This window comes from Varroa destructor, unplaced genomic scaffold (genome assembly GCF_002443255.2).
Source record: "Varroa destructor unplaced genomic scaffold, Vdes_3.0 BEIS01000001.1, whole genome shotgun sequence".
Classification (NCBI taxonomy): Eukaryota; Metazoa; Arthropoda; class Arachnida; order Mesostigmata; family Varroidae; genus Varroa; species Varroa destructor.
This window is the reverse complement of record NW_019211454.1, coordinates 1,125,194-1,150,729: the sequence shown is the minus strand read 5'-3', so window position 1 is coordinate 1,150,729 and position 25,536 is coordinate 1,125,194. Positions and strand designations below refer to the sequence as shown.

At 37.8% G+C, this 25,536-nt stretch overlaps 1 protein-coding gene across 1 annotated transcript; it reads left to right on the top strand.

The window, feature by feature from the left end:
- Positions 1-512: 512 nt before the first annotated feature.
- On the top strand, positions 513-4,905 carry LOC111250526 (uncharacterized). The gene is made up of 3 exons (XM_022805941.2): positions 513-1,273; positions 2,293-2,414; positions 4,001-4,905. The coding sequence occupies exons 1-3, from the start codon at positions 911-913 to the stop codon at positions 4,569-4,571; spliced, it is 1,056 nt and encodes a 351-aa protein (XP_022661676.1). The 5' UTR covers positions 513-910; the 3' UTR covers positions 4,572-4,905.
- Positions 4,906-25,536: the final 20,631 nt, after the last annotated feature.

Genomic DNA, 25,536 nt, shown 5'->3' with positions numbered 1-25,536 from the left:
GAGAAAAGCTCATAATAATTCAAAGACCAAAAAAAAGGACGCAAAGATTATCTTTTAAAAGGAAAGGTGTGAAACTTCCATATGTCGAAACCGTGGTATAGCGTGTACGCATTGTACATAAAATAATTATAAAAATAGCTATAATTAAGCACTGGATAATAGCGAAGAAAAGCTTTGAAAAAAACCATCTGTTTGAAAATAGGGCCCCGAAAACGTCACGTATCAGAAACGTACCGCAATAATAGAAGTTAGTTTCAAGTGGATGTATATATCGTCCGATCTTTAGTAGGACTGATCAAAAGCGGATAAAAGTGCACTTTCCGAGTTCCATAGCCTGTTTAGGCGCATGCTTTACGTTGGCTGTCACATATTTGGCCTAAGCCCCGCCTGCTGCGGAAAGGGAAGATGATAGGGAGGGATCCGGACATCCGGCGAGCGAGGGCAGCCTGAAGACAACGAAATAGCGGAACGAGGTGAAACCGCGCGTAATCTATCCGGCGACGTGGTTCCTCAACTTCAATAACGAGATTCGGCTTTCAAAGTTCTCTGTTTAACATCTAATCCAGCCGGAAGTCTACGATTTCAGACTCGATGCCCTGCTGAGCTGCTTGAGATTTCAAAAATTGAAGTCTGCATCTAATGTATTGCTAGTTTACAACTAAATCTGCCTAAATGAACACAGGAACTCTGCTCAAGTGCACTGTAATATAATGGACCTTCAACCAAATCATACACTTATTCATTACTGGTAAATCGTAGATATCTGATACAAATTCTATCTCTGGCGATTCGGATCGAATTTGACTAATGCGAGAACACATTCGGTGTTTCGCAACGGAGTACATTTTCTCTCATCATACTCAGCTTAACACTAAGTTGAAAAGAAGGTGCAAGAAGAAATTCTTGCAGGATGCAAACCGAGAGCAATAGAGTGTACCAGTGCGACCGGTGCGAATACCGTTGCAACTTTCGTCAGAACTTAAGGCGACACCGGAAGACACACGAGGCCAAAAGTGTACATTGTGAACACTGCCCTTATATTTGTCGTTTACCTCAACACCTTCGTCGTCATCTGAAATTGGTGCATAGTTTCAATCCGGATCAGGCGACAGGCCCGCTCTTCGTATGCGCTACTTGTCCATTTGCGACTGGTAGTGCTAAAGCAATGGGCATTCATTGCACGCGACTTCATGATGATCCAAAGCCCTGGCGTTGTTCACGTTGCGAGTATCGAGCTCGTTCCCGCTGTATTGTGCGATACCACGAGGAGCAAGTAAGTACGGTGAGATCCGGATAAATGTCAAGGCGTTCTGTCTCAACACGACAATTCCATAGATTTGTTAGATAGCTGTGCTTTATAAATGAGCTTAGTACTTCCCGCACATGTTATTCTCGCCATAGTTTTTTTCTCATTAATCTCACGCATAGAAAATCATAAAAATGTTGGCGTTTTTTTCGAAACAGTTGGACTTTTCATACATATGTAAACTAGTATTCGCTGCAAGTTAAATAATACCGTGGATAGCAAAAATAGATAGGATAAGGCATAGGCATGAATAAAGTGGTTGGCATTACAAATCCTTTCTTCCTCCTCCCTCTACAGGAGTGATTCGAACCATATAGCTCGCAGCACACAGTAATGAAATTGCAATATCTCGAAAACTGTCTACTGTCTCACGATACAATGGAGCACTTTGAACTTCCTAGAAAGCGAAGTATAAAACAAGCGCTTCTATTTTTAGAGAACGAAAGATAAGACGACTAATTATTCGTATTGCTTAAGACACTTTGGCAATATACGTGGGTATTTCACTATTTCGCTGGCTGTACATTCACGATTTTCTTATACTTCACGCTACTACTTCGTGCGTAAGGTGAGCCAAATGAAGACACGCATAATACCGAAATTCATTGAACAGCTAAACAACAGCGTATCAACATTGCTTCGAAGAAATCGACTCATGTTTCCAAGCGTATGGTAGAATGATTTAATCAAGTACGCATTTTTTAGTCATTGGATGAAATGAGGCAATGACAATAATTGTCACAAGTGTAGATCAATGCTGTCCAAAAGCTATCTGCGACCCGCTCATCGACAGAGTTTCTTTATGGCCTTGTCGGATTGCCTCTGCCATCATTAAATCTAAGATACTGTGTAACTGTCAAGCGCCGTAGTTTTGTAGTGTTGGTTGCTCAATGATGGAGTCTCCCGTTAATAGCTGCAGATTCGCACGACCGTTCAGGTTGCTGTCGTAGCCGTAACCGTTCAAGTAATTCGTATACCCGCTGCAGGTGCACGAACGGCGGAGACCTTTCCGCTGCGAAACGTGCGGATTGGCGGTCGTTAGCAGACGCGTCTTAGCCATACATCGGGTCGTACATTCGCCGGACCCCACTCCATACCGATGTGACCGGTAAGCGTATCGAACATTTGAATGGACACTTATATTTAGATGCTTTCCGTAAAGTGCATAAAACTCTAGGTGATTTCCTTTCGTATGGGGCGTATTTACTTTATCTGAACGAAAAAAAAAAGTAGAGCAAAAATCTTTCTTAGAAGTTGGTAGCTGCGAATGATTTTTTTAAAATATCTTGTATTATTTAATATTTTTTTGATAATAGTACGCAATTTAGATTGTGGCCCGAATCAAACATGTAGTTTTGTAACGCCAAGAACTAGAACAGGTTACATTTTTGTTAATCTAAGGGGAGCTAGAATTCAAAGGTAAACATTAAAACGGGTTAATGTGCAACTAGTTCTACTTTTGCTATGCCCAATTGTACATTTTTGAAGTCAATCAATTCGGTTTATCTGAATGCTTTTATCACATCAAATCTGTAGTACCAAATTAGACTCTTTTACGTATAACGAGGATCTCTAGGGCCGACTTCAACTTCGGCATTTTCTGATGTATGTGAACTGGTATTTTGCTTTCATTTTCTACATAAATCTCAGGTTTTTTAAATTCTGCCGGGCAGGTTTTTCACATATACGTGAAATTCTGTATTTAGTATTAGAGTGAATCAATATTCGATTTTAGTGTTTTGTTTATGCGGGTCTGTGTACCATATTACTGCTTGCCTCATGTACGTAACAGGCTTCTGCTGAGTGCAATGTAATACAGCTGAGAGACTTTCCTTCTCGCCGTTTTTTCCACGCTCGTGCACCGAGGCCGCTCACTTCATCATGTTTGCACAACCATCAGTGTTGTATATCCACTTTTTGATATCAACATATAACAATGTACCGAAGCACCGGAAAAAATGGGTTTCTCTGTTAGTAGTTACAGGTACCAAGAGTAGAAGTTGTTTTAGACTTTGCCGATGGGTGCGTCATATAAAAATACTCGGACATGCAAGGCATCAGAAATAGCAAAAAAAAACACAAAAGAAGAAATACGTATGTCATTTAGGAACAAGTTCTGCAGCGCTTATTTAATCTATTCGAATGCATTTTTGTAAAAACAAGCACCAACATATTGAAGTCGAGTTCAGGCTTCGTAATTTAAGGTGGTTCTTCTCATAATTTTCACGAATCATAGCATCTAAATATATTATGTGCAACAAAGCAAGGAAAGTAGTGGTGTTTCTTTCATTCGCTAGCCAATAAAGGGCATATTAAAATTTCCATCCGGAAGGGCTGCATTAATGAGTTGTCTCACCTCTAAGACGATTTGCGGAAGGGGTAGAATCGTCAGATTTAATCAAATTGGTCGACTAAATTAACTAGGCGTTTTGATAATGCGATTCGGCATTATAGTAGACCTCGGGCCAGGTAATAAATGTAACGTATTGTAAAATGTTTTTCTAAGCACATTCAACAATAGCAAAAACTAAAGTTTGAATAAATAGTAATGTTTTTGCAGGCTGGATAGTGTGAAATAACTTTAAATATATCGTTATGATAACTAATGATATGTTGCATTGTGAAGTTGACCTACCCATGCGAGTGTCGAGAAATCCACGTAAGACGTGATTTCTATTGTAATTTCAATTTCAGATGTGCGTACGCTACCCGCTTTCTAAGCAACTTGACCAAGCACATGATTGTGCATACTGACGCAAAGCCTTTTGAGTGCTCCACCTGTAACATGCGGTTTGCACGAAAGGCCAACTTAAAAACGCACGTTAACAAGGCACATCGTCTTCTTGATGTATCATTAGCTTTTCATCCGAGTAATAACGACCTTCTAGAGCATAACATTGATGCGATCCTATCTGAGGAGGCAAGTACGTTCAAAGAGGACCTAAATGTCGGCCGAATAAACGGTGTACAGCAAACTTTACGACAAAAGGCAATCAATAAAATTTTGAAAAGCGTACCGGGAATAACAGTTCCCGTACAAGCTCTTGCAGGCGAGTCTGGAATTGAGAAAATGTTTGAATCTACAAGAAACTGCGGAGTGATTTTACAGACTGAGGAAGTCGATGAGATCGTATTAGACAATCCCACACAGCTGAAGACCGTCATTGACGTTCTAGGCACAGTTACGGAGAGGGCAGTAGTGCAACTGCCAGCGATGGCATTGGTTTCGATAATGATTAATGGCGAGATTAGTTGCGTATCATAAGATTCGGACATATCGACCCCACAAGATACCGAGGGTGGCAGCGTCGGTGAAGGAATCTGCCAAGATGACCTTCGTTTATCACGAACAGACTATTGTTCCCGAAGTTGCGAGAGCGACTGCTTCCTGTATTGCCTACCTAATCTATATGTAAGTCCTTCTAGAAGCATCTGACACACGAACAATCGCGACCTAAATTAATGATTAGGTCCTGTGCTGGTAGGCACTGCTAATTACTTGTAATAGCTGAAAAAAGATTATCCGAAATAAAGCGAGATCTGATGCAACTCTTACTTAAAATATAAATTCAATCGTTTTTTTCTGGCGAGACGCTTAACACACGTTCGTTTTTATTCGAATCTGCTCAATTGCCTCAACGGTACGTATAGTGAGGCGCTCTTGAGTTGGTTACGGCAGACAACTAGGCGCTATTAACTGAGAAGCTCGGTAATGGTACTCAAAGCATAGCTACCAAAAATATCAGGAAGATGAAACTGTTCCGTATTCTCAAACGAAATGTTTTGAAAGTTGGAAATAACGCGAGTAGCTTGGCAGCTTTTTAGATGTTTATGTGATTACGATTTCAAACACTTGACAGAATACCGCTGTTATCAATCACAAGATTCAGTCGTATTATTGCGATTCATTACTTCGCTGTAGGATAAACAACAAGAAACATATATTTAAAACTAAAGCTTTTTACCGCGTTTGCATTTTCACCGCCTGGATTTTTATCCAATAGATTTTGATGAGCTCATAATTATTACTTGGCAATGACAGTTTCATGACACGAAGTCAGTATTGTTTGGTGAAGAGTTAAAGGCCATAAAAGGTATTCATACCTTGCCCACACCTGACGTCCCGGTTGTGGTTCAAACGGTGATAGTACCGATGTTATAAGCACGTTCTGCACAGACAAAATATTCGAATCCGGAGATATGCTCAAGGATCCCCATGTTGACTTTCCTGACATAAAAGTTCTAAGCTATGGTTTTTCGAATGCGACTCATAAATTGATTATATAGTGCCTTTGAAGCGATACCGATAAGGCAGAAAGCAGAAGAACTTTGTTTGCACACCAGCCGTAAATCATATGGTTACTATGAATTTGCGTGTGATGGTCACGGAGAGAGGAATGTTGGCAGCATGCTAACAGTTGCAAATCAACACTCGTAAGGGAGTTCCGTTAGCAAATAAAGAAAATTATAAGACGATTTAACTTGAAAGCCGGCGAAGTAAAGAAAAACAATGGACATTTGTTCATGGACATCGAGCAGATTATTTGAAAAGTAAAGGGAGCTTAGATACAATGACCCTGCGCGTTTTCGGTACACTCTGTGCTTTAAGATATATAATCATAATAACAAAAAAATATGTGTGAAACGGTAGATTAGCACAAAAATATAGTTCTGTGCCTGTTTCGATGAAATCGGTGTTTTCATTATGTCAATGTTACAGTTTCGCATTGGTCTACGATATAATATAATTTTGACAGCGTAGGTAATTGTTAAATCCAAATGTTGTTAGTAATATTATCATTTTTGTTATGACCTACCCTTCACGAACGGTACAAACTAGTTATCGCGGAAGCAGAACGTAGAGTGCGCGACAAAGACTTCTACCAAATCGTTAATACACGCATTTCTGTATTCCTTTAATTTAGAACCAGTAAAAAAGGTCTTGCCGCTTGGTACTCACCTAGAACTTCTGCGTGCTTTTTAAAATCCTTATATATATATATATATGTTTCGCTAAATCTGCTTGCGTCCATCCATGTATGTTTAAGGCTGTGCAAGACGTGGACTCCAGAATTAAGTTTATTCGATAGGGTTTTTTTTTTGTAGTTTTACGTCTTAGAGAAAACTGTATGACCCTTTGCATCAAAGAATTGCCGTAAGCAAAATACAATATAGTTATAGCGGACTATTGCTTTTACCCTCAAGCTTAACATATGTTTAAACGTTACTGGCGGGTAGAAAAATATGAATTTAGAATATTTTGAGAAAATTAATAGGTTTCCTTTGGGCGTATTATTGCAGCAGACTGCCCGCAGGCTAGGAGAGTAATATCGCGTTTAGTGCACAGCACTTGCCCGTTACTAAGGCTCACTTCCAGTGAATTGGCCATTGCATTGTTGATTAAGGAACGTATCTCCTGATTAAGGAACGTATCTCCTAAGTACATTTTCTTTAACACTATAAAATCGATTTAATCGAAAATAAAATCCGTAAACATCCACTATTCACTTCTATCAGGCTCTAAATTTTATCGGCTGGGTCTATACCAGACCCACCAGCGTATGAATTCACTTATATATATATATAAATAAAATAAAAGCTAATTTTCTTTTCGGTTCGCGTCGTCGTTACTTATGTGATGTTAGTGGTAGTTGCCGTTCCAGCTATCATTGATGGCCTATATATACATAGGTAACTAGAAAGTTTTTTAGTGATTCACTCATAATGACTGAGGCTATTTTAATTAAGCGCATAGTTGGTATTATGCATATATGCGATAAAGAAAACAATGCTTGTTCTTTTTTAACATGAATACAGTTCAGTGAGTGCACACTCCGATGAAAATACACGGTTCCCAACTTTTACATTACCAAACATAACCATGTATACAGGTACGATGCTGGGTAGCGTAGCGCCAGGCCGAACAACGCGGCAGCAGGTTGAACCAAACCAAGTAATTAAGCAGGTGGTGGACCGGGCAACAGTATCACATGGTGTACACCCAATGCCATCGATAGGCAACGCAGACAACTAGAACAGCTCCAAAGCTTGATTATAACAGTGGATAAAGTTGTCATGCTACAAATAGAACTACAGGCGAACATTAAGTTTTAGTAAAGTAGTTTGTTGACACGCTTCATAGTGTTGCCACCTTTTGCATGATATCATTGGCTTTAGAAACTTATCATCAAAGATATTCAAACGGTGCCTTAATACGCTTGAGACACAATTTTTCTCAATTGATTTGAGAGAAAAATTCTGATCGAACAAAGTTTATTCAGCTCTTTTTCCTTCTTGCTCTTTTTTCTCAGTTGAAAAGGTCATGGGATACACTACATCTGAAATCGCCGTAATTATTAAACTGACACATAACGAAATAAAAAAGCCAACAGTCTTTTTTAGCGTTTTTGACCATGACTACTGTTTTAACAGGTCCTCGAAATCACCCGGTCGATATGGCATCAAAAACTTTGCCAGGGTAGATATTACTGAATTTGTCTGGGGATTTCAACACAACCATGGAACCGTTTCTTAACCACTGAGGGCCTCATGTTTACGAGTAACATAGAGTTACTAAATTTAACATAGAAATTTTCTCTGCTAACTGCTTTATGCCTATTAGCTAACTCTGTATGATACCAGATATCGGTAAAAATTATCGATCTCAGCGTTTGTAATAAAAATAAGTTTCCAAATAGATCGTGTCGTGTTGAGCATTCGTGTAATGTTAAGGTATCTATCTGTTTAAGTAGATGTTTAGGAAGTATAAGATTCGCAATTCTAGTGAGCTCTGTTTAACAATGCTCCAGTTTGTTCTAGATCGATTGTAGACTAGATGTAGTACACTTTCTGTATAACGATCAGCCTAAATGAAGTAGTGAATCAAGACGCCAGCTAGATACACGCGAACGGTCTCGGAGTTTATGGTTGGATGCGAGGGATAATATCAATGTCGTATCGAACAGAGCATTTTTAAAGGAGCATTCAAATAATAAGCAATTCACTTGGTTTCTGTGTTACGCTTTCCTCGAGCCACTGGAAAGTATAGCATCAACGACAAATCGGGCGATAATCATCGACTCTGACAGAAAAGTGCCATTTCGCTGTCTTTAAGAGTGCCTTTCAGTTAAGCTTTTTCTTATCTTCTCATGAATTCATGAAAAATGTGCATGTTAATTTTTTAAAATCAAGAAAATTAATTGAATGCTAAACCAGACCGGATAGAGACAAGGACTTCATTGAAATAACTCCAGAAATCTTTATCAGAATTGGATTTTAATTTAGCTTCAAGTGAGAAAATGTAACGCCTAGCTATCATTTTCTATTCCCTTTAAGATTTACTGAGTTTTTGTTATCTACTTTATATTTCCATTATGGCAATATCGATAGAGCCTATAAATCCAAAGTGCGAATCGATCTCACGGAAGAATTGACATGAAGTTTAATATCATTAATCTATTAAGGGCTTTCGTCGCGGCATTCGCTAATTTTTTTTTCTATGAGCGCTAGAAGCAAACAAACTGCTTGCTTCTAGCGCTCGTGGAATTCTTCCCGTGGAGCAGATGAGTTCTCGCAGAGCTCATCAGTGTACGTCTTTTGTAATCGACTACGACGATTTTCGGCAATTGAAATGTCTTTTTTAGGGCTGATTTGTAAATTGCAGCTAACAGGCAAGTTGGATTGAAAAGGTATACTATCATGGAGCATTAATGGCATGATTGGCACAATTGAGACATCGCACATCTGAATGGACTCATAAACTCGTTGTTTTCTACTGTTAATTACTGAAAATAGCTAAAAGCTGATGATGATAATAAGACGCTTACGATATGTTACGACCAAAATTCAATGAAGTTATTTTAGAATGAAGTTATGCGTCCTTGTTCGTCGCTTATTCAATTAATGAAAATTAACTCTGCTGGATTACACAAAAATTTCTGAATCAAATTGCTTATTTTTCACCTTTAACAGGTCATATTGGATATGCTATATACTAAGGCATTAAGACGTGGTAAATTAATATGCTTTTCTCATCGAGAACATAAGGAAATGTAAACCTAATGTCATCAGCCAGTCGTTTCAGCTTAGGTCATCAATGCTTTACTAATCCACATAACATGCATTTTGGGAAATGGCCCTCAAAAATAAAAAAACTCACATTTTATTCCTTTAGCCTTTTTATGCAGTTAGCCTATATCTAATATAGGCTAACTGCATAAAAAGGTCTAGACGACCATTTGGTAGCTGATTCCCCTTTTTTTTTTCTTGTTTTTTTCAATACTCCATCCTTAAGGAAATATCATCAGCTTTGTTTTTTTTTTTTTTTTTTTTTTTGTTTCGATCATATCGACTGTTCCGAATTACTTCTATGGGCAGCTGACATTTCCAATAATACCAAGGTAGCAGAATTGGTTTCAGTTGTCGGTATGCAGATTTTTAAAGTTTTGCTAAACGTCTGCACAGAAGTGTATCTTATAAATGCCGTACATATTTGTGACGATGCCAAAAAAGATAGTTGTCTCTACTTAAAGAGTAATAGTCTTGGTTATATATATACACATGTTCGTGTGAGCTCTATGCAGAAAACAATTTGAAATATATCGTTTTTATTTACCTGTTAAAAGCGGAAAGATCCTCGTACGTAACTTAAAAACGCACTATACGTCTCCAAGACACTGCTTTGCTAAATGGATTGTCTCTGTTGACGCGCCATCGGACTTGCAGTATTGAAGAATAATACTTCGAAAGCCATCGGAGCAGAACTACGACGGGTCTATTCAGTACATTTTTAGTGCTTGCGTCACAATCGGTATCGAAGTTGTGCATCCAAATTTTTTGCTCGATATTGATTTTGGTTCACTATATTCTTTGCACAGTCGTCCCCCTGACTTTATAGTCCGGCCTTGTTGACATTAGGGCGAAAATACGTTATGAAGGATTAAACAAAAATAGAAAATTTAGTAATCATTTCGCGTAAAACGCAGTGTCATAGCTCGTAGGTACTCTAGCCGAAATACCCGATGTAGGCATTCTGACCATGATGTCACCTGATCTTAAAAATAAAAATGTAAGTAGTAGTAGTAGTAGTAGTAGTAGTAGTAGTAGTAGTAGTAGTAGTAGTAGTAGTAGTAGTAGTAGTAGTAGTAGTAGTAGTAGTAGTAGTAGTAGTAGTAGTAGTAGTAGTAGTAGTAGTAGTAGTAGTAGTAGTAGTAGTAGTAGTAGTAGTAGTAGTAGTAGTAGTAGTAGTAGTAGTAGTAGTAGTAGTAGTAGTAGTAGTAGTAGTAGTAGTAGTAGTAGTAGTAGTAGTAGTAGTAGTAGTAGTAGTAGTAGTAGTAGTAGTAGTAGTAGTAGTAGTAGTAGTAGTAGTAGTAGTAGTAGTAGTAGTAGTAGTAGTAGTAGTAGTAGTAGTAGTAGTAGTAGTAGTAGTAGTAGTAGTAGTAGTAGTAGTAGTAGTAGTAGTAGTAGTAGTAGTAGTAGTAGTAGTAGTAGTAGTAGTAGTAGTAGTAGTAGTAGTAGTAGTAGTAGTAGTAGTAGTAGTAGTAGTAGTAGTAGTAGTAGTAGTAGTAGTAGTAGTAGTAGTAGTAGTAGTAGTAGTAGTAGTAGTAGTAGTAGTAGTAGTAGTAGTAGTAGTAGTAGTAGTAGTAGTAGTAGTAGTAGTAGTAGTAGTAGTAGTAGTAGTAGTAGTAGTAGTAGTAGTAGTAGTAGTAGTAGTAGTAGTAGTAGTAGTAGTAGTAGTAGTAGTAGTAGTAGTAGTAGTAGTAGTAGTAGTAGTAGTAGTAGTAGTAGTAGTAGTAGTAGTAGTAGTAGTAGTAGTAGTAGTAGTATAGTAGTAGTAGTAGTAGTAGTAGTAGTAGTAGTAGTAGTAGTAGTAGTAGTAGTAGTAGTAGTAGTAGTAGTAGTAGTAGTAGTAGTAGTAGTAGTAGTAGTAGTAGTAGTAGTAGTAGTAGTAGTAGTAGTAGTAGTAGTAGTAGTAGTAGTAGTAGTAGTAGTAGTAGTAGTAGTAGTAGTAGTAGTAGTAGTAGTAGTAGTAGTAGTAGTAGTAGTAGTAGTAGTAGTAGTAGTAGTAGTAGTAGTAGTAGTAGTAGTAGTATAGTAGTAGTAGTAGTAGTAGTAGTAGTAGTAGTAGTAGTAGTAGTAGTAGTAGTAGTAGTAGTAGTAGTAGTAGTAGTAGTAGTAGTAGTAGTAGTAGTAGTAGTAGTAGTAGTAGTAGTAGTAGTAGTAGTAGTAGTAGTAGTAGTAGTAGTAGTAGTAGTAGTAGTAGTAGTAGTAGTAGTAGTAGTAGTAGTAGTTAGTAGTAGTAGTAGTAGTAGTAGTAGTAGTAGTAGTAGTAGTAGTAGTAGTAGTAGTAGTAGTAGTAGTAGTAGTAGTAGTAGTAGTAGTAGTAGTAGTAGTAGTAGTAGTAGTAGTAGTAGTAGTAGTAGTAGTAGTAGTAGTAGTAGTAGTAGTAGTAGTAGTAGTAGTAGTAGTAGTAGTAGTAGTAGTAGTAGTAGTAGTAGTAGTAGTAGTAGTAGTAGTAGTAGTAGTAGTAGTAGTAGTAGTAGTAGTAGTAGTAGTAGTAGTAGTAGTAGTAGTAGTAGTAGTAGTAGTAGTAGTAGTAGTAGTAGTAGTAGTAGTAGTAGTAGTAGTAGTAGTAGTAGTAGTAGTAGTAGTAGTAGTAGTAGTAGTAGTAGTAGTAGTAGTAGTAGTAGTAGTAGTAGTAGTAGTAGTAGTAGTAGTAGTAGTAGTAGTAGTAGTAGTAGTAGTAGTAGTAGTAGTAGTAGTAGTAGTAGTAGTAGTAGTAGTAGTAGTAGTAGTAGTAGTAGTAGGTAGTAGTAGTAGTAGTAGTAGTAGTAGTAGTAGTAGTAGTAGTAGTAGTAGTAGTAGTAGTAGTAGTAGTAGTAGTAGTAGTAGTAGTAGTAGTAGTAGTAGTAGTAGTAGTAGTAGTAGTAGTAGTAGTAGTAGTAGTAGTAGTAGTAGTAGTAGTAGTAGTAGTAGTAGTAGTAGTAGTAGTAGTAGTAGTAGTAGTAGTAGTAGTAGTAGTAGTAGTAGTAGTAGTAGTAGTAGTAGTAGTAGTAGTAGTAGTAGTAGTAGTAGTAGTAGTAGTAGTAGTAGTAGTAGTAGTAGTAGTAGTAGTAGTAGTAGTAGTAGTAGTAGTAGTAGTAGTAGTAGTAGTAGTAGTAGTAGTAGTAGTAGTAGTAGTAGTAGTAGTAGTAGTAGTAGTAGTAGTAGTAGTAGTAGTGTATGGGAAAAGCAAGATCTTGTCTGTGGTTGACCTGTCTCCAGCGAAGTCGGGCGCAAGTACTTAGATCAATTCAATCGAAAATCCGGTTCGTTTTCGCAGCATAAGTATATATAATTTCGCGAACGAACAATACTTCGCTCTATTGTCCGCCAGCTAAAATTCCCATAAGATATCTAGCGCGATAAGATATTGCAGAATATCCTGCGCGACGCTGTGAATACTTCAAATATGTGTAGACTGTAAAACAAAAATATTAATTTTCAAATGCCATGTTAGAGATGCGGCGTCCGGTGTATGTGGAAGAGAAAGACAAAGCTGTTACCAATAAGACAAGTAAGTGCAGCATAAAGCGTTTCTTTGTAAGATGGTTGGCAACTGTAGAGTCAAGCACACAAATTGCTTGAGCTTGTCTTGGTTGTCTGCCTGATTTTATGCTCGAATGGATAGAAATCACGTGCTATTTCCGTGTCATGCTTTGAAATAAAATACGTAAGAAGGGCAGCTCTATCCGCGTACATGGTTATGTCAAGATGCCCTTAGTGCTCGATGCTAGTAAATAAAGTTAACTTTAGTGTCGTTGTTAGACCAGTGTGTGTATTGTGTCATTACCCCCCAGTCGTCAGCTGTATACAGGGCTCCTATAAATTGCGAACAGTCTTGAAACAAAAGCTGCAAAAATATAAAATGATAAAATCATTATTTTTCGTATCGTTCAAATATTTTTTTCTATCTAATGTATTGTTAATATTGCTGGAACAAATAGCTGGAAAGTTTATTGTTAAAAGCGCAATTAGGTTTCACACGTTAGACAAAAGCCAGAAGGCCCTCTTTTGTTAGCGGATGCATTCCTGTTCATAAAGCCTCATGACTCGCTTCTCGAAATCATCCAGGCGTATCTTGGAAGCTAGACTTCGTACGGCTGGAAAAACGGGGTTTAGCATCTTCTCCAGTTTATCATTGCGACCCATCTCATAATAACAAAAGGTGATGTGAGGGGTACACCAACCCTTTTTTTTGGCATTGGTTTTTCACGCAGTGTTTTTGATAGCACAGTGGCCGTTTAGACGTTACGCTGAACCATAGAATCTTGTGTTTTATTATTTATAGCTAATGGACGAAGATGGTGTCCCTATGAGGATTCCTACTAAATTACAAATGGGTCGTACTATATGAGGCGGTCGATGTTTTAACTCCAGATTAGGAAGGAGCTGAAATGGGGGACCTAATCAAATACCGCCTGGAAAAAGCAAATATATATACATGTATGTTGCTAAATCATACATTTCGTAGTATGGGATTTAATTTTTCTAGCTGCAGATTTCCACGTCTATTCTGCGCGAATGCAGACGTAGCCACACGGATAGTCAGGTGTTAAGGTATAGACATGGAGTAAACACGAAACGGATACGGTCCATAATTAGGAAAACATACAAACTATATCCTAATCATGTTTGACCAAAGGCGAATTATCTTATTTAAGTTCAACGTTTGTTCAGGCCTGCATTTCCACCTAGAGGATAACAGTCAATAATTTTAATGGTATAACTTCATGATGCAATAGATGTCCCATTGAAGTCGAAACAAATGACAATTATGTATGATTCATGCGGAGCTGGAGTAATTGTTTATTGTGTTAGTTTTACGTTGCCATTTTGTATCAAGTTTTTTGACACGAAGTCGCTTCTTCAAAAGCACTGTTTGCTGCTCTGGGCGTTCTTATATTAAGCCACCGGATCCATGCGTCCATTAAGGAGGGTGACTAAATTAAGGCGTAAGTTTCATTACTAATTGTCTCCCTTCCAATTTTTATCATCGGCCTACTAAGTTTCTAAAACTTATAATTATTCTTCTTCAAATAGCAGTTAAAGCAAAGCTTCTTTACATGCAGGATGTAATAACAATTATTTGAATAGAAAAGGTGATTCATTTCAAGTCGAAATGACGCGCTTCTATGAAAATAAACCTTGGCCCCAACATAAAAAACCTTTAACGAATATCCTTCCAGAATGTTTTTTTGCTGCTGTATTGGTGTTTCCGGCTCACTTAGAGAAGATCGTTGCATTGACAAGCCAACAGGTCTCCTCTGAACGATAATAATTCGTGCCCTTAAATTTACAAGGCTAAATATTCTAGACATTTTATATTTAAGAGTATTTGAAGGGATTCCAGTAAATGGGAATAATTGTCGGCAAACCTTGAGAATAATCTAAAGCCACCAGCCCTGAAAAGCAGCCACAAGCCCTACCTGTTCTTTACGATGCGACGTCTTCGAAAAGCCCGAACCACTCTCACATGAAAGGGTCACTTTCATAGCTTGTTGTGCTCAATAATAGTAGGCGTGCCAGAAGGACTGCACTATGCTAATTTCTTCCGGAAACCTAGTAGGACAGCGCATTGATCAATGCTAACAGATGGATGCATATTTGTCTTTCGAAGGCAATAAACAAACACCAACATGCAATCCTCTACAATGCCTTCCAATTAATTCCTGATGCTTCCAATACGTATTGACTGATCACCAGGATTTCAGCTTAAAAAATATTAAGTTTCTTTTTTTAATACCGAAAATGGTAGGGTCACATTATCATAGTGTGTATAAATTTCTTGTTCAAATACATTTATTGGCACCTTCTCGCGTACAAAAGCTTATTCATTTCAGTACTTGCTGAAATAAACAGCTTTCCAATCCTCTGACGTTTTATTCTATTAATAACCTGTTTTTACAACAAAAAAACTGAGATCTAAAGGCACAATTTATGTTCATTTGTGAGGGGGTTGAAGTAAATCTATCATTTGAGTAGCGTTCGGGGTGCTACCCGCAGTCACACAGCTATCTTTTCCGAGCGTGAAAGTTATCACTTCCCCAGGAACCGTGCGACTTAGACGCTGGACATATATGAATTCCATCTAGAATGCTGACCATCGTTGCTAAAGGGATCTAGATATTGGTTTCACACGAATGCACAACTGCTCTTAATATGGCCTTAGCTTGCCTAAAGATACAGCTATCAGCTGACAAAGTAATAAAAGATATTTATTAGATAAGCGTAGAAATTTACCGAATTTAGTGTAAGTTACTCAACTTAACTTACTTAAGTAATGATTCAATTTTCAAACTATTATACCGAATGTGTTAGAAAAAACAAGTATGAGGTACATTTTGCATTGCAACGCATTGGCAGTTCAGCGAATCACTATTAGCACGATTATGATTTCTAAATATACTTTTAATAGCTTGCTTTTTAGCGCGGTTGTTTACGAAACATCGCGATTCCGTTATCAAAAATGGTTATGTTGTGTATCCTCAGTTTATCGCTAGACTTCCCCTTAGTTGTCAAAAACAATATAAGTTCGTTACAACGAAAGATGTTCACTCCATTTTAATATCCGTCAAGACCCAACTGCCCCACTATAGATATGGGTATAAAATTCCGAAAAAGTTTCAAAAATATAGATCTTCTTTGTTTATAGAACTTTCTCAGTTATTAGGTTTGTTGTATTCGTTAGTGTCACGATACTTGACTAAGGAAGTGACTATTCAATGACATAAGCGGCTAGACTCTGGCGCTATTGGGCAGGAGGATTTGGATGGCTCCAGTAGGACTTCGGCGGCCTTATGCGTCGCAGCTCGACGGATTTACTTGGGACAACGGCTTAACTTCGCCTTTAGTCCGATGTTCTCCCAGACCTGAATTATACCCATATCTATAGAGGGCCAGTTGGGTCTTGACGGATAAGACGGACATTGATGTACACCGAAATTGCGTTAGAGCAGCTGCGAGGAATAGGTTTAAACGGCCCTCATAATACCGTATAGGTTATTTAACCGCGTGTCATCAACTTGATCCCTTGCTATCTGAAGCTAGCCATCTCCTACTATCTGCCTGCTGAACAGCTCAGATGTGGGACTCCGCTCTTTTTAGGTTCCCCTTCCCGGATAGCTTCTGAATCCGTAGTCGGATCTAGTAAATTGGGCTTGTCTAGCCAACTCCCTTGCCACCAGCTTTTGTACTGCGTATACGGATACTTTAGTACGATTTTGATTTAATCAAATATATTAATTTGCTAGCCCCGTTTCAGATATCGTGATCGTATTTACATCTATGACAACCAAAAATATTGTATATTGGCGAAAGCTTGAGTTAAAAACCCACTTTCGATTTCAACACTAAGCTTATTTTATTTCAACAATGGGTATACACAAACGCGAGTCAGTAGCGGCCCCGAGAAAAAAAGCTTATTTTAGGTTACGTAAGTGATTCTTTGCTGTAGCTTGATTTAATACACGTGTTTAAAAGAGGATTATTTCGTTTTATTTTAAAGCTCTCAGATAGCCTAACCTAAATCCTTTAATGGGTCTTATCATTTTAGTTCCACTGGCACGTAAACTGCAACATTTCCAATCGTTTATAAACATTTGGTCTAGCGATAGAAATTATTAACAGATGCGTATCAAATTTGGGGAGTATTAAAAAAACAAAAAAGAAGAAAGTAATTAGGTTTTAGATGCACTGGAATATTGAATTAGGTTTAATCGGTGCGTGAACCTGCCAATCTAACAGTAGGTATTAACGAAGATGCCCTTTATTTCTCTTGTTTCAAATAAACATATATATAGTTTATATTTATAGTGGTCAATAAGTGTATATGCGCATTTAATTGAAATGGTCTAATAAAGTTTTACAAATGAGAATCATGCTAATGTTTGAGTGTAGGCCATAGCTTTCATGGGAAGAGATTTTGTTGTTAAGTATTTAGCTGGAACGTTTCGCTTAGCTCTGGGGTGGTCTTGATAATATTAAACAATCTTCGACCAAATAAGGTCGTGCTTTCTTCATGCTTATAAACGTCTTTTTATAAATAAACCTAAAGCCATTAAAAATAGATGTAATCCTAACTAGATATTTATTATCACTATTATTATTATTATTTGCGAATGTATTTAGAATTTGTGGAACAAACTCACGATTCGACCTGAATTTTAACCAGAGAACTCTTATCAAAGAACTTTGTGAAGTTTAGTTGAAGCGTTGTATCGCACGAAGCGTAGCATTCATTGTACGCTTTTGAATATCTTAGCGAGGTAGACGTGATGATACCTAGATTTTTAATTTTATTATAAGACTCCAACTTTATGTCACTTATGCTGGATCCTTTTCTTATATTCCCACGCCGGAAGTACAAAATGGAGCACTTTTCAACCGATATGTTTAGCTCAAGTCGTTTGGTCCACTCAAAAATCTCGTTGCATGATAAACTTTTCTCTGGAGCTATTCACAGGTCCGTGTATCTTCACATAATTACCTTACATTTTTACAGATAGGGACAGCCGTACTGTTTACACTAAACGATTTGTACGCAGTACGCGCATCGAAGGGCTCAGTTTAAAACCTTGAAGTTATTATAGGCGTAACATTAGCACCCTAAGAATATCGTCTCTTTAGAGAAACCATAAAAGTTCTATTGTTCAGAAAGACTTCTGGCCGAACTCCCAGAAGCTATTTCAGAAGGTATGTCCAAAAAAGGGAAGAGGGACCAGGGGCTTCAAATGTAGGACGCGTTCGAAGGCAAATCTCAGGTCGTGCTATATAATGCCAGGCTGAGGTGTTGTACCACATCCTGGTCTGTAGTCGAACTATGTGCTTGATATGAGTCCTCGTGCATTGGCATTTTCGTATATGGCTTGGCCTGTGACATCCTCTGGGACATTGCACGTCACAGAGGTTAATGCCTGATGAGTATGCCTGAAAACATGTTTATGGATAGGGCATACGATAGCTGCTTCAAACATTCTTGATACGTTTCCTTTATCGAGCGATCATCGAGAAAGCTCATGATAATGGGGTGCCTACTAGGAGTTCAGGCTTCCTTAATACACTAGACGGCGATCCGTCTGGCGTTTTATTTGTCTTCATACATCAACGTTGTGTACCACATTCGGAAGAGGTTGTTATGGGTGGAAGGTGGACACTTTGTTTTAGTTATTGAATTTCGTTGACTGTCGATGGTGTCCCTTCGGAAAACTTCCTTAGGACTTCGGCCTTACCTTTGTCGTTTGTGATGAATGTTCTATCAGCCAGACGTATTGTGCTTGAAGAGTCCTTCTTACGAACGGACGCTTTTAAGGTTTTGGTCGCGCGTTAGTTATAGAGTATTCTCTGTTAACGCCTTGCCTTGGCGATTTCCCTCTAGCAAAAGATGATCACGTCCAGTAATGCGATCCGCCTAAATATGTAAATTTTTGCTGTTGACGTGAATCTGTTCATTAGGTCCTTTAAATATGCTGACAGTCGGTCATACATATTGTTTAAATTCACACAGCTTTTATCGAATGTGAGCAAATCTAATTAATCAGGATTGATTTCACTGCGCTAAAATTTCTCATTTTGTAACCCAAGGTTTGTAATGGTAGGTATTTTTAGTGGAGCCTTTAATGAAATCGGCCTCTATAATCCACTGTTATGATCTTCAAGAGTGAACCGCCCTTATGCAACATCCAAACGTTGTTTCTGCTACTGTGCAAGGCCTTGCGCAGTGCAGAATTTGATCATAATATTTTTTTTATGCTGCCCCAAGTCTTTGGGAAATTTCCTAATCTATTTGCACTTAGGTAAAATCAGCCAGCATCATATTAGTGCGTTGCGAATCTCCCAATTGGCTTTGTCATGTGGCTTAACAGTTTCTGGATTGGCTTGGTCTTGGAGAAGTATCAACAGTGTCGTTCTATCGGAAACGATAATGTCACAGGTTACTGCTATAATGTAAAAGATCAATAGCTTTGACCTCGTTACATGGAGGGCCTCTTCCTTTAATGCCTCTACCGAGCGAGGGCCTTAATGAGAATATTTCAAAGTTACCTCTACCGCTTAATTCACCGAAACTTACGCTATTCTTGAAAAGCTGTAACTCCCAAATGAATGCTGTGGTTATTTTCTTTATTATTAAATATTATATATTATCTCTCTTTAAAAAACGTATTCACCAATTCGTTTTTACTATGAAGAAGGTGTCTAAATAAGCACAGCTACTTTCTTGTATCCCTTTTATCAGCGCTTGCTTCATTGTCTCAAGCTTTTTTTGATCTGATATCCGACTGAGTAGTTCTGCTTCCGTTCTCGGTTGATCTTGTCGCCGATAGCCAGTTGAATGCTACTTCCTAAGCGGCCTCTACAAAAATTCCTTAGGGCTTTTACCTGTCTTATTAACCTATCATCAGTTCATGTAAGCCGTTTCACTGACATCTTGATCTCGTTGTTTTGCTACCGAATATTTTCTATTGATTTTATAAGCTTCCTTACTTCAAACGGGATTGTTTGCAGTAGACAATTATCTGTGGTACCGCGACCAGCTATGTCCTTAGTGGCCCCCTCGTGCTCCCTACTATCTTCGCTGTATTGCACTAAAAACACTTCACAGAATTCACTTTAGAATGGTGACTTAGATCTACAAACTTTAGAGCTGTGACGAACATCAATCCAGCCACTACAAATAGTACTCTTCAGACTTGTTTAATTATCCTCATTGATGAGCCTTTTGCAGTTTAGACAGGTAGACTTCAGCTACCCGCTTGCCGGGGCGACATAGTCGTTCCTCCATTTTAATTTTGTAGAGCACTCTGTCATTCTGTATCATGATCCTGTTTCTGGAGGCGCACTATAACTAATTGGCTGTTTTTGTAGTGCTCTTTGTGGCACTTTTTCGAATTTTCCTGAAAGTTGGCCTAAGGCTATTTTGTTGATATCTATATATATATATATATATTACGCTTCATTCCGCGAACTTTATAAGCTATATTTTTGTTAACGGGATATATTAAGGTCTATAAAATTTCGTTAAAACCGTAACTGTCAATGAGGTCGCCAGTTGCAGGGTATGAGAGACACATTGTTCGTCTTCTCTTGCCTGACTACTAAAGCTTTTAAAATAATTTATCAACTAGACTCCCGGGCCTTGTTGCCTAATTGTGCAAATGTAACCGGAAATTCCTGTCTATTTGTGTTTTTAAAATAAACTTAAATACCGTACGATTGATTCTACTTGTTATCCTTTATTGCTCCGTAGCAAGATTACTGTAGGCCGTGTAGCACAAACATGCATCAGGATATTCAAGATGAGATCAGGTGAGATCGCTCAACCCGTTCAAATCCTTAATACGTATAGTAGATCTAAAGACTAAGTTGTTCAAATATATTATTGAGTTTTTGACAAATAATGATAACAGAAATTTAGCAAATAAATAGGTTGACAGACTTTACCTCCCCACCCAAATACTCTAATAGAATAAACTAATTTTCTTCAAAAAAAGCTTCAAGGCTCGCTCCTTCGTTCGATTGATAGATGGACAAGTTAACAAACATATCGTTTCGTTAAAAGTAATAATTATATATTCTAACCTTTCATATAATAAACACGATCGTAAAAAAAAAGTATAATAAACTGTTTAACGTTTAACGCAATTACGTTATGTAAGAATTTGATTTACGATGTAAATTAGGCAAATCATTCGATCTCCTACTGTTGAAATCAAAAGATAGACGTTTGGTTTAATGTGTTAGTCCTACCTATCATAGCAACAGTCTTCACTGTCGTTCATTTCTCCAAATAATTACTTAGATGGACACCAATATACGGTTATTCTGATACACGAATTATTCCATTAGTTGCTACTATGCAAGCACAAAAATTTAAATAAATATGAACCTTCTGACGGACTTCAGCCAGCACACATTCGTGTTCTCGATGATCCCCATGTAACATAACAATAAGCACTTCAACTATATTGTCAAAGGTAAAGATGCACAGAGCCGAAATTCGTAACATATGAGTGTTGTAGTAAACTATCGTGTTTGATTTTCGTTACAAGTACGTTATTTCGTAGTGTGTGTTCCCGAGATGGCAGGGTGATTATATTGCTATCCGCCAACCTAAGCGCCTCGAATTCGAACCCCCAGATGGTTAAAAATCTTGAAAGATGAACCGTTCATACGCCAGGTAATAGAGTTATTTACCTCATCTCGTGGCCGAAGTTCAAGTTTGCGTGTCCTGTAGTGATTATCTATGAACGACCACTCTGTTTCTCCTCTAATGAAAAGTAACAGGAGTTTTTTTGCTTTGATTCGCTATATGACGTTTATGAATGCGGCCTCAAAAATAGCCTGAGGGAGATGGATTTGTTAATCCCCAGCCAGTCAATAAGGGAACTCAGGCTAATAGACCCTAAGTAGACGGTACTATTATCTAGCTGCTGTCGTTCTGACATGTCCGTATTGGTTATAGAGTAACAATAACAGTACACCACCATTTGCTGGATTATGAGGAAGCAATAGATAGTGTCTCGATATGCCAATTGTCTGTAGCAAAGGACAACCCTTATTCTAACGCCAAACTGTATTCCAAAAAATAATTATTAAAAGCTTAAAAGTTCAAGCCAGTACCTTGCAGGGTTAAAGTAGACGTTTGTACAGCATAGGGTGGAAAATATCCAATAGATGTTCAATATGATTTCTGCCTCATTTACCCTACATGTGATAGAGACGCCCGTGGGTTTTAGCGCTCAAATTTTGAATTATATAGATAAAAATAATAATAATGTAAAAACAGAACCTTATATGCAATATGAGATACAAATGTGATTATATACGCGTCAGAACGCTTTTTTGTTCTATTTATTATAATTCCGTTCATTGTGAGTTAGTTTAACGTAGAACCTTTCAATTAATTACTTATCTTTAACAATAACATCTGTCTAAGAAAAGCCACCCTTGTATTCAGCAAGACCTCTATGCGAAATTCACTTTATTTGCACATGTAAAATGTACATTACGATAATGCCGTTTTATAGAAAAGAATATACATAGAACGCCGCTACCCTGCAGCGTAGTCATTTCCTATGCAACAACTCTGCTTTTCATCTACTAGCGGACATCTTGATCCGCACACACATATTTGTTGTTTATTTCGAATAAGCACAACTTATTGACCGATGGACACCAGCAGACGATTCGGTTCCGTACGGAACTAATAAAAAAATGCAAAGTTTTTCTTCTTTCCAATATATCTATGTATAACGAAAAAATTTTCCACCCGAATTATTGCCTAGTTCAATCACGATCAAACATTAGACTCAAAGCTTCGTTTTTCCAAAGCTTCCTTATAGGATTATTCCTTTAATCTTTATAGATTCCCACGCTATAATCATCAAATCGTTAAAAGCATCTATATATCCTGTATAAAAAGAATCTTCTATACCCTTTATGTTTGCATCACTTCAGGGTCACCTAATACTAAAAGATTTTGTATACTAACGTGCTTATTGAGGGTCTGTTCGTTGGTGGGAAATAATACACTGATAAAAATGCTGCATGCTGTAGGGCCTTACAAAAACCATGTATGCTTCAACATTCGTAGGGTTGCCCACCAAAAGAAATGAACTAAATCGGAAACTTCAAACTGGGCTGCCGTCTTCGTAAGTTTACTACGCATAAGTAGGCTCAAGTTGCGGAAGTTAATACTTAGAGAAGCACAAGAGAGTATGTGGGACGGTTTCGGTTAAGACTCAACGAGACGACTCTAGTCTGTAGCCCATTACATATGGTATACCAGTGATCAAATCAGCTTCCTTTTATCAAAGAAGGAAACGAAGTTCGGTAAATATGTTATTTATCCTTTCTTTGTCAACTGTTTCAGACCCGTCCCGCTTTAGAAAATATTTCGATGCTCGACTAAAACATTGTCAAACCGAACCTGGTATCAAATTTAAATATATAGTCATACAAACATAGTACATATTAAACCACTGAGAGAGTTCCTCAATATTGTAATTTTATATGGCGAAAAAAATAAATTCGAATTGTACTCGCTCGACCCAAGCTTAATGAATCCAGACCTTTACGGGCGTTCTTTATTCTTGCGTACACTGGAATGATTTAATGAAGTGAGCTTTTTTTTGAAATTCTAGTACATCGTATGAAGCGAGTCGTCTGAGGAGAAAAATGGGCTCAAATTAGTGCCGTATAGGCCACTCACGTTGACTATGAGGCTATCTTCTAACCCATGTTGTAACCAGATATCTTCTATATCAACTTTCCGCTAACGAATAACGTCAACGATTATACTTCAGTGATCTGCAATATATTTCAGATAATATTATTCTTTCGACCAGCAGAAGAGTACCTACTTAATTTTCGTATAAGAATTCCTAAGGAAGAACCGTAACAAATCTTCACATTTCTATTTGAGTCCTTTTCTAGCCAGGAGTTATCATTCAATTATTTGTTGTTTGTTAGGATATGGCAGGGCATTGGTATTGATACTGAGACGTTACGATATGACAGATTTCAACAACTAGAAAACATCAAAGCACAAGCTTCCGACTGCTGTTTCGAAAAGTTGAACTTAAAATATGGATCACTGGCTCTTACCAAAGCTTATCACGGGACTATAAGAAAAACGGGTTCTATGCAAATGCTTAGAATCTCAGGTAAGGAGTAAATAGACATCGTAGCTCAATTATGCAGGCAACAATGTCCTAGATTTTTTTAGAATGTATTATAACGTTCCTTGCTTTGGTCCATGTTACTTTACTTGGTACTAGAATATCCACGTAGTGTCTACACGTAAGCTGCCTAATCATGGTCCTAACGAGGTTGCACGCGTCAGTGTGGACAATTTTCATTAGCCTCTTCCGTCACTGTCCACTGGCAGCAAATATGACAGTTTGTTCTTACTAAAGAAAAATTATCCAAGCGCACACACTCTTCTGACGTGGCTTAGAGGGGTGACATTAACTTCTGACAATACACTTCCTATAATAGTCATATATAGTTGTATCAACTTCCGTGTCCGAAACCCTTATGAGCTACTATTATTAGAAGGAATTAGTATTAAAAATACAGCTTGATTTAACAGTAGTATAACGGAAAAGATGACGAACCACTTTCTTCACGGTATAGCGCATAATAAATTTCATCGCGTATCCATTATCAATTAGGGTAAATGTTCCGTGTTCTAGGTCACATCGGATCTACAGTTAGCACCTAAAAGATGACTCATCGATAGTCAGAATGGACCGTAATCAAAAACAACTATATTATAATCACATTGTCCTACAGGCGACTTTTATGACATCATTTAGGAAATTATGATGCGTAGTGGAATAAACTAAACCCAGGCATTGAACCCATTGCCTTTTGGGTAAGGGGTACTGTATTCCATCGTTGATGGTGCAGCCAACTGTTCACTCGTTTACCAATTTTTGCTCACTATATAGGGCAAATATTTACAGCGCGGCTCAACTTTTTCGTACTATAGATTAACTCTTTGTGTTTTGTGCATATTCTTTCAATCTCGGGCCTAATGTGTAACTGTCGTCACCAGTCGGACATCACCAACAATAAATAAAACCAACCGCTCTTCTCGTGTTTCGGCACCTCCCTCTGTGTGTGATTTTCTGAATGTCACCAAAGCTTGCTCAGCTGTACCGTGCAGTTCTCTAGAGGCATATCATTCCGTACATCTAAACCCAACCTACTAAAACCTAACTAAAAGCCAACTAAAAACCTGGCGGATGCTATTGTTCATAGGAGATAATTGTTTATTCCCATGTTTTCATACTAGCACAAACAGGAGAGCAAAAGATAGTGACTAAAGTAAGCCATCATTTCCGTCCCCTATGTGTGGTTCATTTTTGCTTGATAATCTAGTTACGTACAAATGGACATCTTCAAATCGATATACTAAGTAAGCTACCGATTTTATGAAGTCTTGTCTTTGGTAGCTAATTAACACTGACCATTTCTTACTTAGTACTTAGCATCTCTGACTTTGTGTTACAGTCTTTTTTGAGCACACCCTTAATGGAACGAAATACTTTTTGAGAAGATTTGGCAATAATATACAAACATCACGGGCCACTTTTTGTAACGGTTTTTGCCCATGGATTTGCTTTTTCATTCGACATACATCTGAATACCTGAGATATTGTAAAAGCTTTTTCAAGTAAAACTCTTAG